General features: G+C 36.9%; 1 protein-coding gene across 3 annotated transcripts in view; it reads left to right on the top strand.

Moving 5' to 3' along the window:
* The window catches only part of ZCCHC7 (zinc finger CCHC-type containing 7), a 248,998-nt gene that overhangs the window by 184,959 nt on the left and 48,582 nt on the right, over positions 1–15,457 (top strand). For all 3 annotated transcript variants that reach the window (XM_032396839.1, XM_032396837.1, XM_032396838.1), the window contains exons 3-5: positions 7,866–7,909; positions 9,137–9,262; positions 10,426–10,596. In XM_032396839.1, coding sequence (XP_032252730.1) covers positions 7,866–7,909; positions 9,137–9,262; positions 10,426–10,596 — 341 coding nt within the window. The remainder of the gene's footprint in view (positions 1–7,865; positions 7,910–9,136; positions 9,263–10,425; positions 10,597–15,457) is intronic.

Genomic DNA, 15,457 nt, shown 5'->3' with positions numbered 1-15,457 from the left:
AAGAAATCTAGTCCAAACCCTTACATCCTTTGAAAACTGAATGCAGTCTTATGGGTAAATAGCTACCTTAGCACTACCTTTTACAGAAAGCACCAATTGCCATTTCTTGTAGAAAGTACTACACATAAAAAAGTGAATATTTGTGTAATCATAACATACAGGGTACTGGGGATAAAATGTATATTTAAAACAATTTATAGACTCTGAATCACCATATAAATGTGAAAGATGTTTACATTTATTACCATGCAGTAATAGGGAGAGAAAGTGTGTGTGTGTGTAATTAAGATAGCAGAATAGTTCCAGAAATAGGAGAAGATGTGTAAAATATGTGTAAGGTTATGGGCTTACTTTTTTGTTTTGAAAGTTATTTCAGAAGAGATGAAGTATTCTGGATGTTGCTGAGTGTTACAGAGAACACTGTAATACTGTTTTATTATCTCTGCCTTCAATATTAGTAGTCTGGTAGAAAGAGGCCTGCTGTGCTGTTCCTTGTGGAGAGCTCACATAGTCGTAAGTAAAGGTATTTAAAGTTAAACCAGAAAAGGACATGGAAATTTTCTTAGTTGGAAGAATAGATTTAATATTAAGTATTCATATGTGTTTGAGGTAAAAGGTGTCTTGTAAGTAATAATATTTAATGCTTAGTATTCTCATATATATAAAAAGGTCTATGACAGTTCTTAATAAAGAAATTACCATTACCTCTTCCATTAAACTGTATTGTTTGCTATATCCTTTTACCTCTTCCATTCTGTTGTGTGTGCCTTTCCTTTTTACTGGCGTTCTCTCTCATCTCCATCTATTAAAATCCTGTATAGGACTTTCCCTTCCAGGTATATTGTGTAAACTTATACCAGACTTGCCCGCCTGACAAGAAATGATGAAATTAGCAGAAAAGGACTTTAAAACAACCATTATCAATAGTTGTTTATAGGGGCGCCTGGGTGGCTCAGTCGTTAAGCGTCTGCCTTCGGCTCAGGTCATGATCCCAGGGTCCTGGGATCGAGCCCCGCATCGGGCTCCCTGCTCAGCGGGAAGCCTGCTTCTCCCTCTCCCACTCCCTCTGCTTGTGTTCCCTCTCTCGCTGTGTCTCTCTCTGTCAAATAAATAAAATCTTTAAAAAAAAAAATTAAAAAAAAAATAGTTGTTTATATATTATCAATATACACAGAGGTTTAAAGGGAAAGATGAATATAGACAACAGGCAGTACTGGGCCATGATTCATGAGAATATGGAAGCAAACAAGATGTACCCTACAATCAACCTAAATTTCTGCCTAGACACTGCATTATGGTGCCGAAAGAGGGAACCCAAGCACAGGACTACAGCCTCACTAAGATGAGAAGCAGAGATCAGAGTTTAGAGAGGCTAAGGAAGCTATACTTTGTGGGGCAGAGTACTGGAGGGAAGGAACTGCGGAGGGAAAGAACTCCAGAAATCTGCATAGGGTTGCCCATGAACACCAAGGATACTGTGTTCCTACCTGTGCACAGGTAGGTCCAACTCCACTAGACTTGGACAAAAGCCTACTGTCTATAAACTGAGCCAAAGTGAAGAGAGAGTGTGGAAAACCGGAAACATTTAATAGGAACCCCAGAAGGTACATCTTAGTTAAGTAGGGCTAAATTAGCTCTAGAGTAAATTAGCTCTACTGTGGACCTACCCTAACAAAGCTTTAAAAGGTCTCAAAAGAGTCAAGCTAATCTGAAATTTACTTAACTGCTTGTCAAAACAGAGTCTAACACTTTAAAGTAAGAAAACAAAATTGAGACATTCAACAGTGTACCATTTACAATAACTAACATCCAAGAAAAAAGTTACTAGGCATACAAGGGACAATGTCACTCATAACCAGGAGAAAAATCAGTCAAATAAAAGAAACCTAGAAATTACAGAGATGATGAAATTACTAGAAAGAACTTTAAAGCAGCTATTAAAAATATACACTGAGGTTTAAAGAAAAAGAAATATAATAAGAGAAATGGAAGATCTAAAAAAAGAACCAAATGGATCTTTTAGAACTGAAATATACAGTATTTGAGATAAAAAATGTACTGGATGAGCTTAAGTACAAATTCGCTAAATCAAAGGGAAAGAATAAGAGTCTGTTATGGACATTTATGCTGATAATTTCAACAATTTAGAAGTAATAGACAAATTCTTTGAAAGTCACAGATTACCAAAACTGGCCCAAGCAGAACTAGAAGATGTGAATAGCTCCATACCTACTAAAGAAGTAGAATTACTATTTCTATTACTATTTTTAGAACCTCCCTGCAAGTAAAATTCCTGGCTCACAACAAGGAAAACTCCAGCCTAGATGACTTCACTGGTGAATTCTATCAGATCTTTAAGGAAGAAATAATACCAGTTCTGCACAAACTCTCCCCAACACTTCCCAACTCTTATGAGGCCAGTTTTACCCCAATATCAAAACCAGACAAAGACATTGTAAGAAAAGTATAAATCAGTATCCTTCATGAACACAGATGTAAATATTCTTAATAAAATACTAACAAATTGAATTATACAGTATATTGTAAAGCATAATACATCCTAACCAAATGGTGTTAATCCCAGAATACAAGGCCAGTTTATTTGAAAATGAATCACTGTCATTCACCATATTAACAGAAAGAGGAAAAACCATGGGGCCATCTCAGTTGATGCAGAAAAGGCATATGATAAAATTTAAAATACAATCATATTAAAAACTCAGGAGAGTAGGAAAAGTAGGAAATTCTTTTGAATTTCCTCAACCTGTTAATGAAAAATCTACAGCAGTTTGCTTAATTCAGAAAGACTGAATTTTTCACCCTATTGGAACAAAACAAAGATTATCTTCTGTCACCACTTAAAATACTATTACACCTGGAAGTCCTTTATAATGCATTGAGGTAAGAAAAAGCAATAAAAGGGGGCGCCTGGGTGGCTCAGTCGTTAAGCGTCTGCCTTCGGCTCAGGTCGTGATCCCAGGACCCTGGGATCGAGCCCCACATCGGGCTCCCTGCACCGCGGGGAAGCCTGCTTCTCCCTCTCCTACTCCCCCTGCTTGTGTTCCCTCTCTCGTTATGTCTCTCTCTGTCAAATAAATAAATAAAATCTTTAAAAAAAAAAAAAAAAGGAAAAGCAATAAAAGGCATACAGATTAGAAAGGAGGTGATGAAACTGTCTTTATTCACAGGTGAAATGATAGTGTATATAGAAAACTGGGAGGAATCTACAAAAAGCTTCTAACACTAAGTGAATTTAGCAGATTTGCAGGATGCAAGGTGAATAAACAAAAACCAACTATATTTCTATAAACTTGTAATCAGAAATTGAAAAATGAAATTAAAGAAATAATTTAAAATTAATTTAAATGTTATTTAAAAATTTTTTTCAGTAACAGGAAGAAACATGAAGTACTGAGGGATAAATTTAGTAAAATATATGCAAGACCTGTCCACAGAAACCCATAAAACATTGCTGAGAAAAAGAAGACCAGTGAAGAGATATACCATATTCATGTTTTAGAAGACTTGATATTGTTAAAGTAACTTTCCAGGCTGATCTATAGATGTAGCACAATACCAATCAAAATCCCATCAGGCTTTTTTTGTAGAAATTATATTCTAAAATTTATACAGAAATCAAGGGCCCCTGGCTGGCTCAGTCAGTACTCTTGTGACTCTTAATCTTGGGGTCAGTCATGAGTTCAAGCCTCACATTGGCTGTAGAGCTTACTTTAAAGAGAAAAAAAATGCAAGTTTAAATTTATACAGAAATCAAAGGATAGCCAGAGCAATCTTGAAAAAACACAAAAGTTGGAAAACTTACTCTACATGATTTTAGGTTTTTAAAGTAAAGTTGTAATATGGTATAATGATAGACCTGTAGCTCAATGTAACATACTAGAACTTCTAGAAATTGACCTGCATGTATATGGTCAGTTGATTTTCAACAAAGTTGGTAAGGCAACTCAATGAAGAAAGGGTATTTTTTCAACAAATGATGCTGAAACAACAGGATATTCGTATGGGGAGAAATGGGTAATAACTAAGTATAAAAAGCTAAAACTATAGAATTTTAGAAGAAAACATAAAAAGCGCTTGCTTTTGTAACCTTGCATAGGGAGATTTCTCTGGACATAGAAAACCATAAAGGGAAAAGTTGTCCGATTTATTAGTTTTGCTTTTCTGAAAACTCTGTTAAAAAAATGAAAAAAGCAAGCCACACCGGGAGAAAATATTTGCAAACGCATGTCTGATAAAAGACTGCTATGTAGAATATATAAAGGACTCCTCTAATTCGATCAAAGAAAGACAACGTCCTTCACTCCCCTCAAAAAATAAAAATAAAAAACCACTCAATTTAAAAACAAGCTAAGAGGTGCCTGGGTGGCTCAGTCAGTTAAGTGTCTGACTCTTGATCTCAGCTTAGGTCTTGATCTCAGGGTCGTGAGTTCGGGCCCCATATTGGGCTCCACACTGGATGTGTAGCCTACAATCAATCAATCAATCAATGCTAAAAATTCAAATAGTTTTTGAAAGAAGATGTATGAATGGCAAATAAATACATGAAAAAATGCTTAGCATCATTAGTTATCAGAGTAATGCCCATTAAAATCTTAATGCATTACTGCATATGCATTCAAAGACTAAAATTGAAAAGACAGTTTCAAGTATTGGTGAGATTATGAAACTATGGAATTCTCATACATTGCTGATGGGAATGTGAAATGACAGAACCACTTTGGAAAAATTTGCCAGTTTCATATAAAGGTAAAGATACACTTAACTATATCCAATAATTCTACTCCTAGGTATTTTCTCAAGGCAAATGAAAAATTTATGTCAATTAAAAAGAAATAATCAGAGTGAAAGAAGCCAAACACAAAATGGTACATAATATATGATGCTAATTATATACAGTCCTAGAACAGGCAAAGCAAATCTATGGTGACATAAAGCAAATCAGTGGTTGCCCTGGGGTGGAGGATCAACTGCAAATATGCACAAGGTAACATTTTGGGATGGTGGAAATGTGCTATATTTGATTGTTCCGTGGTGGTTACACAGGTGTGTACATTTGTCAAAATACATCATACTATATTTTTTACATGGGTATATTTTATAATATATTCATTATACTTTAATAAAGTTTTCTTTATAGCACAGTCTTCTGTGACTTTTTTTCCCCTTTTTCCCCTAAATTCAGACATTGTCTATTCTTCCTCTAAATTTACTGTAGAATTTTGTTTGGTCTTCTCTTACTCGTTTCTTCTTCTTTCATTTGTCTTCTTTACTAAATTATAAGCTTTTTCCTCTTGGTTTACCATATAGCACCTTGCTCATTGTAACCTTTCAGTGTGTTTGTTGCACTGAGTTGATTTGATGCAAAGAAGGAGTTACCAGCTATCGCTTTGATTACAATTCTGATGTTTGAAAAAAATCACAGCCCCAGATATTAGCGAGACAAGGCTCTAAGGCAGCTAAGAGTTAATATTAGGCATCTTTAAGGCAATTCTAATTTTACACTTTAGGGCAATCCCATATTATATTCTATGGCAATGGGTGGTGCACACATGGAAGATGAGTACTTCTGGGCCCTGTGGGAAGTTGTCTTTAAGGGAAGACACCCTGTGCCAGTTGCAGAGGCATGGAGGACAATGGATTTGATTTTAATAATGAAAATTCAAAAGAATCATAGAAACTTAGTGCTAGACGGTACCATGGATGCCATTTAATCCAACCCATTATTATACAGGCCCAGTGAAGGTCCCATTCCAGGAATTTAACAAAGTGGAGTATTGGCTGCATGTAGAAGTTCTAATGAGTTGCCCTTAGACAAAGCTTCCATTAGTTTGAGATTTGGAGTTAAGAAGAAAACAGGATAGATACAAGAGAAAGGGCAGGAGTCACCTGTTATTACCAGGATCGAACCAAAACTGGAATCATTGGGTAGCACCAGGAGTTGGCTCATGTGTTTCTGGTGAGTCTTTGTTCCATTTACCATTGAGAAGTCTGATTTCATCTGTAATCGAAACCTGTTTTGTGTACCTGTTGATAAATTTTCTGCAGTAAGAATATACTGTAGCTTGCTGAGGAGTTAATATACAACCTGGAATATTGTTGAATCCCACAGGAATGTTGAAACAATCTAAATGGAGTCAGATCTTCCTCTCTCAGACCTTCCCTTTTCTCACTGTTCTCTGTTCAACTGTAAATTTATTTGGAATTGGGGGTGGTAATTGCTATTTTGCATTTCACTGGTTTGGGGGTTTTATTTTTTTTAAGGACAATATTAAGGCAGTTTTTTTAATTAAAGTGATTTTTAATGGTCATTTTGAATTTTAAAGATGAAGAACATTGAGTACAAAAGGCAGCTTTGAAACTTACAGCAGAGCATGCTCCTTAGATGGATCTTTTGAATAAAAGAATGCTGTTGTGGATGGTGATGATGCACAGCTATTTAATGTATTCTCCATGCTCCATGTATGGATGCAGCCTCCAAACTTTACAAAGGACATAATCATCTGCACAGCATCTCTGCTCTCCTATGGATTGGTCTTTTTGTAAAGCAGCCTTTTGGTTTTCTTAGTAAAACTATTTTATTTTAAATATATCTCTAGACACTTACTCCTGGTAGGCCTGCGGAAATGTAGATTACTTCACGTCTCCTCAAAATTCCTTTCAAAGAAAAGAGTCAAGCTCGATTTGCGTTTTCGAGATAGAGAAGAGGAATAGATAGGAGGAAGGAAGAAATCTTAACTTTGCTTCAAGGAGAGAAAAAAATCTTTCAATCCTTTGTTGATACCATAGCTTCTGCATTAGTCATATGTCCCTTCCTCCTTGTTCATGAGTGGACCAGAGGAATAGCAGCCATTTGCAAAGGGCAAAGAGAAGAAAACAGCTGATAAAGAGGAATGTAGGACTCCCAAGCCCCCTAGGTTTTTATATTTGTATTTTTAGATCAGTCATTGGTTTCTGGGTATTTGATCTCCTTATTTGTTGTTTTATTTCACTGTTTGTTATAAAATACAGTGCTAAATTTCTAGCCCCCAATTGTGAGATTGTATTCAAAGTCCAGTTTTTAAAAATGTTACAATGAAAGTCAACTACAATGGGAAGCAAGTAGACATAGTTAATACTGATATTGGAAGGCAAAACCTTTCCTCTGCCATCTTGGGTCTGAGTGGTGGAGGCCTGCGAACTAACTAGTGAGTGATACAGAGATTAACAAGAGGAAAGACAAAGTGTGGGAGCGCTCAGTAATGAGCAACTCAACTCAGTTGCCAGAGGTAAAGGTTTGTTTACCAACTTAACACAAGTATTTAGGGCTTCAAAGGATGGAACGTTTTGATGATGCTGGTTTTTACAACTTGGTGTTTTCAGAATGTTCTAGAAGCCAAAGTCAGTCACGTCCCTGACTAGAGACCCTGGGTGGGGTGGGGGGGGTGCCCGGCAGACTTTCATAAACCTCTGCTTTAATCAGATAAAGGAAGTTTAGATCTAAAGATTTTTTTCTGCATCTGCTACTGGGTTTCTTGTTTCTTCACTGATTTTTTTTTAAATTTGTTTATGGCTTGATGATTTTCAAAGCATTTTCACGTATCTCATTTGAGTCTCAAGAGTATTTTTTAGGTAGAAGGGGCAAATATTATTCCCATGAATTTTACAGGTAAGAAAATTGAGATTAAGAGAGGTTAAGTATTTGTTCAGAGCCACACAAGTAATATGGAGCCAAGATAAGAGGTTAAAGTATTCACATATCCCACCACACCTTTGGGGTCCAATTTCAGTACTGACAAATTGAATAATGTCAATCTATAAGTGCTTTAAGGTGTCAAGATTTGAGTAACATTTTATTTGTTTTGTAGGAGAAGATGGTGTAAGTTGGTTCATCAGTGACAAAGACGCAGAGGTAAAAAAATTGTTTTTTGAAGTTATGAATAATAGATTAATAAATTCCTTTGATTTGAAGTTTTCTTTCACTTCAGTATGATAACTTAATAAACTTTTTAGAGATAGCAGTGGTCCAAGTATCTTGTAAGAAAAAGTTTGATTTCAGTATATGGTGATTGAATTTGTCAGAAGTGTGGTTCAGCCTTGATTTTTGTCAGTCTGTTAATTGCCATAATGATTTAGTCCCCTTTCCCTTCTGTTTCTTCTCTGCCATGGTGAGTCCTCTCAGCCCATATTGCCTGGTACCACTAAAGATCAACACCGGAAATAACTGCTTCTTCAGTGTAAGGAAATGGTTAGTCTATATTTAGGATGTGGCAAGTGTTTTTCTTTGTCAATTATTAGCCTTAATTGTGACAGATGGTTAGAAAAGAGAGTAATTTTACAACTTAGTAAAAAAGTTTTAAGAGATAATTAGATTGTGTCTACATGGGGCCTACCTGGTTAATCCAGCAGAATAACAAGTAAAAGATGAAAAGCTTTTTCAAAGATGAAATTCTACCCAACAAGATAAAAGCATGGTTGGCATTTACATATTCCCCTTTAGGTATTCCATATGATATGTTTTGCTAATATCTTTTGCAAGACACTAGATTTGGGCTAGAATATGGGAGAACTAGAATTGGGTTACTGTAGGCAGAATAGATCTTAAAAGTACTCTATTGGAAGGAAATTATCTCATTGTCTCTTAGAAATTATAATCCAGTTTATAGGCAGTAACCCTGGGCTATTCAAAAGAGAGAATGGGTTCGGTCATTACGTGGTTTTATGACTTTAAAGACAAAAAACATTTTTAAAAATCCCTTAGGTAAAAATTTAAGCAAGTTTCTCATTCAGAAAAATATGATATACATTCATATATAGAAATCAGGAATATCTTTGGCTCTGAATGTCACCAGAATGTCTAAATGATGCCTATCAGTACCCCTACTGGACCTCAACTGTAAGTAGAGAAAGATACAAAAGAAATGGAACCATATGGAGAAGTGTAAAAGAATGGGGTGGGCGGACAGACAAGAAGTAGAGTTGTCTTCATGGCAACCCCTTTTAAGTTTTTCTAACTTCTTTTAAGAACACAAAAGTTCCCTGTTGCTGGGTTCTATAGATTAAATAGACTATAGCTGTTAATTCTTTTGAACAGAGTGAAATATTTTTTTTAATTATTGATTTTTTTTTTCCCCCTTAGGCCCAGATAGTTAATAATAGATCATCTGGAAGATGGACCCACCGATACTATTCAGCCAACAAAAATGTTACCTGTAGAAATTGTGACAAATGTGGCCATTTATCAAAAAACTGCCCCTTTCCACAAGTACGTGAAATACATAATGTTTCTTTCCTCATTGTTAAAAATCAAAATCTTAAGAGTGGACCCCTATAACCTTAGAATTCAAGTCTTGCATAATATGTGTGTAGATTTCACATTACATTTTCATGTGGGTCACAGCCTAGAATAGTAGCAGAGAAGGAACAATGAAGTTAGAGTCAGAAAAACCTGGAGTCAATTCAGCTGTCCATTGGTAGTTGGACAACCTTAGGCAAATCATTTCACCCTCTATGCCTCTGTTTTCTTGTCTATAAAATGAGGAGATTAAATCGAATGATTCCTGAGACCCCTCTCACTTCCAAACCTTCTACTTTATGAGACAGCTTTTTCTTTTTCTTTTTTTTTAAATATTTTATTTATTTATTTGACAGAGAGAGACACAGTGAGAGAGGGAACACAAGCAGGGGGAGTGGGAGAAGGAGAAGCAGGCTTCCCACTGAGCAGGTAGCCTGATGCGGGGCTCAATCCCAGGACCCTGGGATCATGACCTGAGCCGAAGGCAGACGCTTAACGACTGAGCCACCCAGGCGCCCCGAGACAGCTTTTTCATTGTGGGATAATTTTCATTGTTAGAAAGTTATCATTTTAAGCATTTATCTATGTTTATTGTGTAAATTATGTTAAACAGATACATCAACCTTTGGAACAACACAGAACTAAAGTTCTTAGATGTTCCCTGACACATAGTAAGCTCTCAAGAAACATTCCTTCCATTTACCTACTCCTTCTTCCAAATGATTGTCTTTCAGATGTTTGAGACAGCTTTTAGGTTTCCTCTTTGTCTTTGGTCCTCCAGGCAAAGCAACCTCTTTCAGTATCTGTTCCTCCTATGACTTAGCTTTCAGATCCTCAACTTTCCCTCTCAGGCACAATCCACTTTGTCAATGTTCCTACAAGATGAGGCATAAGAAGTAGGTGCCAGTTAATAGTACAGGCACAATGAGCCTTTTTGGCAACCACAGAATACAGATAGCTTGTGTTAAAGCTCTGATTTCAGACATTTTGTTTGATTTTACAGTTACACTCAAGATTTGACCTTCATTGGGGTCTCAAAATGGAAATAAATTTTATGGAATTATACAGAAAAAGAAAATCTTCTATTTGAGACCAAACTATTTTGCTAAAGAGGTTTTCTGTTTGCCACCTAGAAAGTCCGCCCCTGCTGTCTCTGTTCTGAGAGAGGACACCTCCAATATGCCTGCCCAGCCCGCTTTTGCTTAGGCTGTTCTTTGCCTATGTCTTCCACTCACAGATGTCTTGAAAGGCCTTCCTGGAGAAAACGATGTGACCGATGTGATATGATAGGCCACTATGCTGATGTGAGTATCCTGCATATAACTGATTTGTCAGACTTTGGGGGCAGTGTGCCAATTTGTAACTATCAGTCAGCCTACCTGAAAGAATGTTTATTCTATACCATATGTGATGATAGCCATGTCCCTTTGGCTACTGATCATCTAAAGCAATGCTCTAATAGGGATCCTACTGAATGGTTCATCAGGAGGCAGCATCAAGAAATATTATAAACCTGTGCTTGCCTCCTTTGCTTAATGTGCTTGCCAAGTAAAGGTTTGAAATAAAAGAGGTATGTAATTAATAACATGTAAAATTTATGTACCTATTCATTCATAGCTAGCTGAAAATACATACCTACTTAGCAGTTGTATACAGAGGTCTGTATGAAGCCTGGCTTGATGCTGCTTATTGATGACTCTTGCTGATATAGTAGCCTTAAGCAAGAAGGACAAAAGCACCAATACTTTAGATCTGCTTATCTTAGTTCACTTTTTAGATTTAAAAAAAAACAAAAGTAATTTAGAAGACATTCAGTTACCTATAGCACATTAAATTTTAGCACATTGTTATTTTGGACATCATTTTGCGTCATATGGAGTTTTAGTCAAAATTTCAAAGACCAGAAGTGCTGTAGAAGTTTTTTTTTTTTTTTTTGAAGTAAGAATCTTTTCTTTTTAATTTATACTTCACAAAGACATGATACAAAGCACAAACATTTTTCTAATTTTATTTATATTGGAGTATACCTATAACCTTTTGCCTAAAAAAGTGATATGGCTTTCTATTGAGATGAATTTCAGATTAAAACATTACTAGAATATGAATGTTTGGTATATATGTTTCTCATGTAAATATATCAACTACTGATTATAATTTTTAGAGTGTCTTTTTAAACAAATAAAAAATAAGGTCACTGTCTATACATTGTTCTACAATTTGACTTTTTTCTGCTTAATTCCTTATGAATGTATATCTCTGCATTAGCTCATATCTACCTGTCAAAGGCTAACTTTTATTCCACTGTATGGATGTACCAGTTTACCCAGCAATTTCTCTACCAATACATCTAGATTTATAGTTACAGCCCATTTTTTAAAGCAGACAGTGCTACAATAAATATCTTTATGTGTGTGTGTGTATGTGTGTAAGATTATTTCAGTAAGTCAGATTCTAAGTGGGATTGTGTAATTAAAAGATATATACATTTATATCTGGATAAATATTGTCCAGTTGCTCTTCTAAAAGGTGGTACCAGTGGGGGCACTTGACTGGCTCAGTCAGTAGAGCATGCAACTCTTGATCTCGGGGGTTGTAAGTTAAAGCCCCATGTTGGGTGTAGAGATTACTTAAAAATAAAACCTTAAATAAATAAATAGTACTAATATATCCGCCTGCCAAATGTGTTTAAGAGTGCTCTCAACAGGGGCACCTGAGGGGCTTAGTTGGTTATGCTTCTGCCTTTGGCTCAGGTCATGGTCTCAGGGTCCTAGGATTAAGCCCTGTAGGGCTCCCTGCTCAGCAGGGAGTCTGCTTCTCTCTCTCTCCCTCTGCTCGTGCTCCCTCTGGAGCACACTCTCTTAAATACATAAATAAAATCTCCTCCCCCCCCCCCCAAAAAAAAGAGTGCTCTGAACGCTATAATCGATCTTTTAAAATTTTGGCCAATCAGATAAGGAGAAAATGATACCTTATTGTTTTTATTTGTATTTCTTACGCCACTAGTGACATTGAATGTGATTCTCAAGACTAGGTGTGGAGATAGAAGTTGTTCTTTCTTTCCAAAGTAGCTTAAATTGGGGCACCTGGCTGGCTCAGTTGGTAGAACATGTGACTCTTGATCTTGGGGTTGTGTGTTCAAGCCCCATGATGGGTGTAGAGATTACTCAAAAAAAATAAAATCTTTTTAAAAAAAAAAGTAGTTTGGGGCGTCTGGGTGGCTCAGTCGGTTAAGCATCCAACTCTTCGTTTTGGCTCAGGTCATGATCTCTGGGTTGTGAAATCAAGCCTTGCATTGGGCTCTGGGCTCAGCACAGAGTCTGCTTGAGATTCTCTGCCTCTGCCCCCCCCCCCCCCCCCCCCCCCCGCTCACGCTAGCTCGATCTCTCTCTCACTCTCTCCCAAATAAATAAATAAAATCTTTTTTTTTTTAAAGTAGCTTAAACTTACTTTTTAATATTTACTGTCTTAAAAGTAAAAATCCTAAGTTGGCTTAGTTTTATACTACTGTTCTCTGCATTACGTTGTCAATTATAATTTTTTTTGGCAGATTTTCTAGTTTGGCAGTTACATTTAATAGCATATTTCTTTACTCCTTTCTTCTGAAAAGCTCTTACAAATATGGTCTTATTTGCCTGTGATAACAGAAGGATCTCAGACATTATTATGAGCATTTTTTTTTCATAAGAAAATGTAGTTAAGAACAGTTAAGAATGATTTGTAAAAGGTTATATAATCAGCTGTGAATTAAATCTGTAGTCCATTCTGCTTAACTGCTTAATTTTGGCCTCGAATGTATGTTAAACTCTTTATCTAAAATGGCCTTGAGGATTAATAACCCCAGTGAATGTAAGTTTTTAAGATAGGGTTAGGCTATGGCTGACTTCAGAGAAGGCAGCACCCTTTCCCCTAAATCTGCCAAGATCTAACTGTTGGGGTTTTTTGTAATTACATGGTGAAGGTTCTGGACGCTAATTGATCTTTTTCTAGACTGCCCACCTTGTATAAGATTCCCTTGGAGCCCAATCAAACCTGGACTTCACTGACTCCATCTGAAGAAGCTTATAGTCCTTCCACCATCCCAGAAGCTCTTCATGAGGATTCACGTGGAAGCAGAGTCATTCTGGCCTTAGGTTGCTGGAACTATTCATCCAGTCCCATACATGCTTTAAATTTGTCTTGAAACCTGGTCCTCCACAGAAAACAGTGTTTCCCCTGCAACCCTCTCAAATGCTTGCTGTTCATTCTTTCTTGACTCACATATCTGAATTAGGTTGAGTAGGATTAAACTCTTTCTCACTCACTGTGGCTGCTTCTAAGTCATTACTCCTCCCTCTTTATGTAGATACTTTCAGCTTATTTAAGGCCCATACCTCTGACAGTACTGTTCTCCCTTCTTTGTCATTTTCATCTTCCCACCTGCTGGACTTGTTATTCGTTCACAAAGGATTACTGAAGACCTGGGTAATTATAGATGCCCTACCTTCTTATCAGTTAAAGACATTAAGAAACTTCCATTTATTTTATACATCCCTGTAGCCACAGCACTGATCTCTGTCATGCCAGAGTACCAGTTATATGTTCAAAGAGAATCTGTAATGAAAACTGATGAGTCATATTCATATTCTTGCTGTAATGAAAGACTTTTCCTGAACTCTGCTTGGGAAAAAGCCTTATACGTTAACTACTGCATAAAAGTAATTTGGTTCAAATTCCAGAGTTTTACAATGTAAAGGATAGAAAACCTGTATCATTGATAACCTTCCAAAGGAAAAGAATCTGCAGTTTGGAAAGAATTCCAATTCTGAGTCTGCTACAGATTCTCTCCTCTTGTCAACAATTTTTTAAATATACAGAAAATTTTATTTTTTATTTTTTAAAAATATTTCAGAGAGAGAGAGTGCATGTGGGAGGGAGAAGGAGAGAAGTAGACTTCCCACTGAGCATAGAGCTGAACGCAGGCTCGATCTCACTCACAACCCCTGAGATCATGACGGGGCCAAAATCAGGAGTCAACCAACTCAACCACCCAGGCGCCCCTTAAATATACAGAAAATTTTAAACTGTGTGAGCACATCTTGCACACATAATCCCATTCTGTAAGGTATATCTGACATTTCCAAGATAATAATAGCTATAGTTAATTACTTAGTGTTTCAAGCACTGTGCTAGATGCATTACTAACTAGGAAGGGGAGTGCTTTGTTCACTGCTGTATCCTCAGCACATAATGGGTGTTCTGTCGATATTTGTGATTGTGTCATTTATGTAATCCTCACAACTACCATATGATAGATACTGTGTAATGTTCCAATTTTACAAATAAGAAAACTGAGGGGCGCCTGGGTGGTGCAGTTAGTTAAACGTCCCACTCATGGTTTCAGCTCAAGTCGCGAGATCGAGCCTTGTGTCCGGCTCCACGCTCAGCACGGGAGTCTGCTTGCAATTCTCTCTTCTTCTCCCTCTGCCCCTCCTGTTCATGCTCTCTCTCTCTTTCTTGCAAACAAGTAAATTTTTTTTAAAAAAAGAAGAAAAAAACTTAGACATTGTAAGGTTCAGCTTTTCCCAACACCTCAAAGTTAAAGTGATGCTATACTGGGCGCCTGGGTGGCTCAGTTGGTTAAGCGACTGCCTTCGGCTCAGGTCATGATCCTGGAGTCCCTGGATCGAGTCCCGCATCGGGCTCCCTGCTCGGCAGGGAGTCTGCTTCTCCCTCTGACCCTCCCCCCTCTCATGCTCTCTCTCTATCTCATTCTCTCTCAAATGAATAAATAAAATCTTTAAAAAAAAAAAAAAGTGATGCTATACTTCATAAATGTACATGGAGGAAGCTCACCTACTAACATTCTAGGAGTTGTCAGTCTAACTCCTGCTCAGATCTCTCAAGTTTCTGTCTTAAACCTGCAAATGTTATATTTAAAATACCAGTATTTATAAAAACAGATGAAAAAAATTTCCAAATAAAAATAAATGATGGTTTAAGTTTTCAGCTCTTTAAACAACTTCTTTTTTTTAGAGATTTTATTTATTTATTTGTCAGAGAGACAGAACACAAGTAGGGGGAGAGGCAGGCAGAGGGAGAAGCAGGCTCCCCACCGAGCAAGGAGCCCGATGTGGGACTTGATCCCAGGATCCTGGGATCATGACCTGAGCCGAAGGCAGCCTCTTA

This window comes from Phoca vitulina, unplaced genomic scaffold, assembly GCF_004348235.1.
Source record: "Phoca vitulina isolate PV1807 unplaced genomic scaffold, GSC_HSeal_1.0 scaffold94, whole genome shotgun sequence".
Taxonomy (NCBI): Eukaryota; Metazoa; Chordata; class Mammalia; order Carnivora; family Phocidae; genus Phoca; species Phoca vitulina.
Note: the sequence above shows the minus strand (reverse complement) of the source record. Positions and strands in the feature narration are given on the sequence as shown.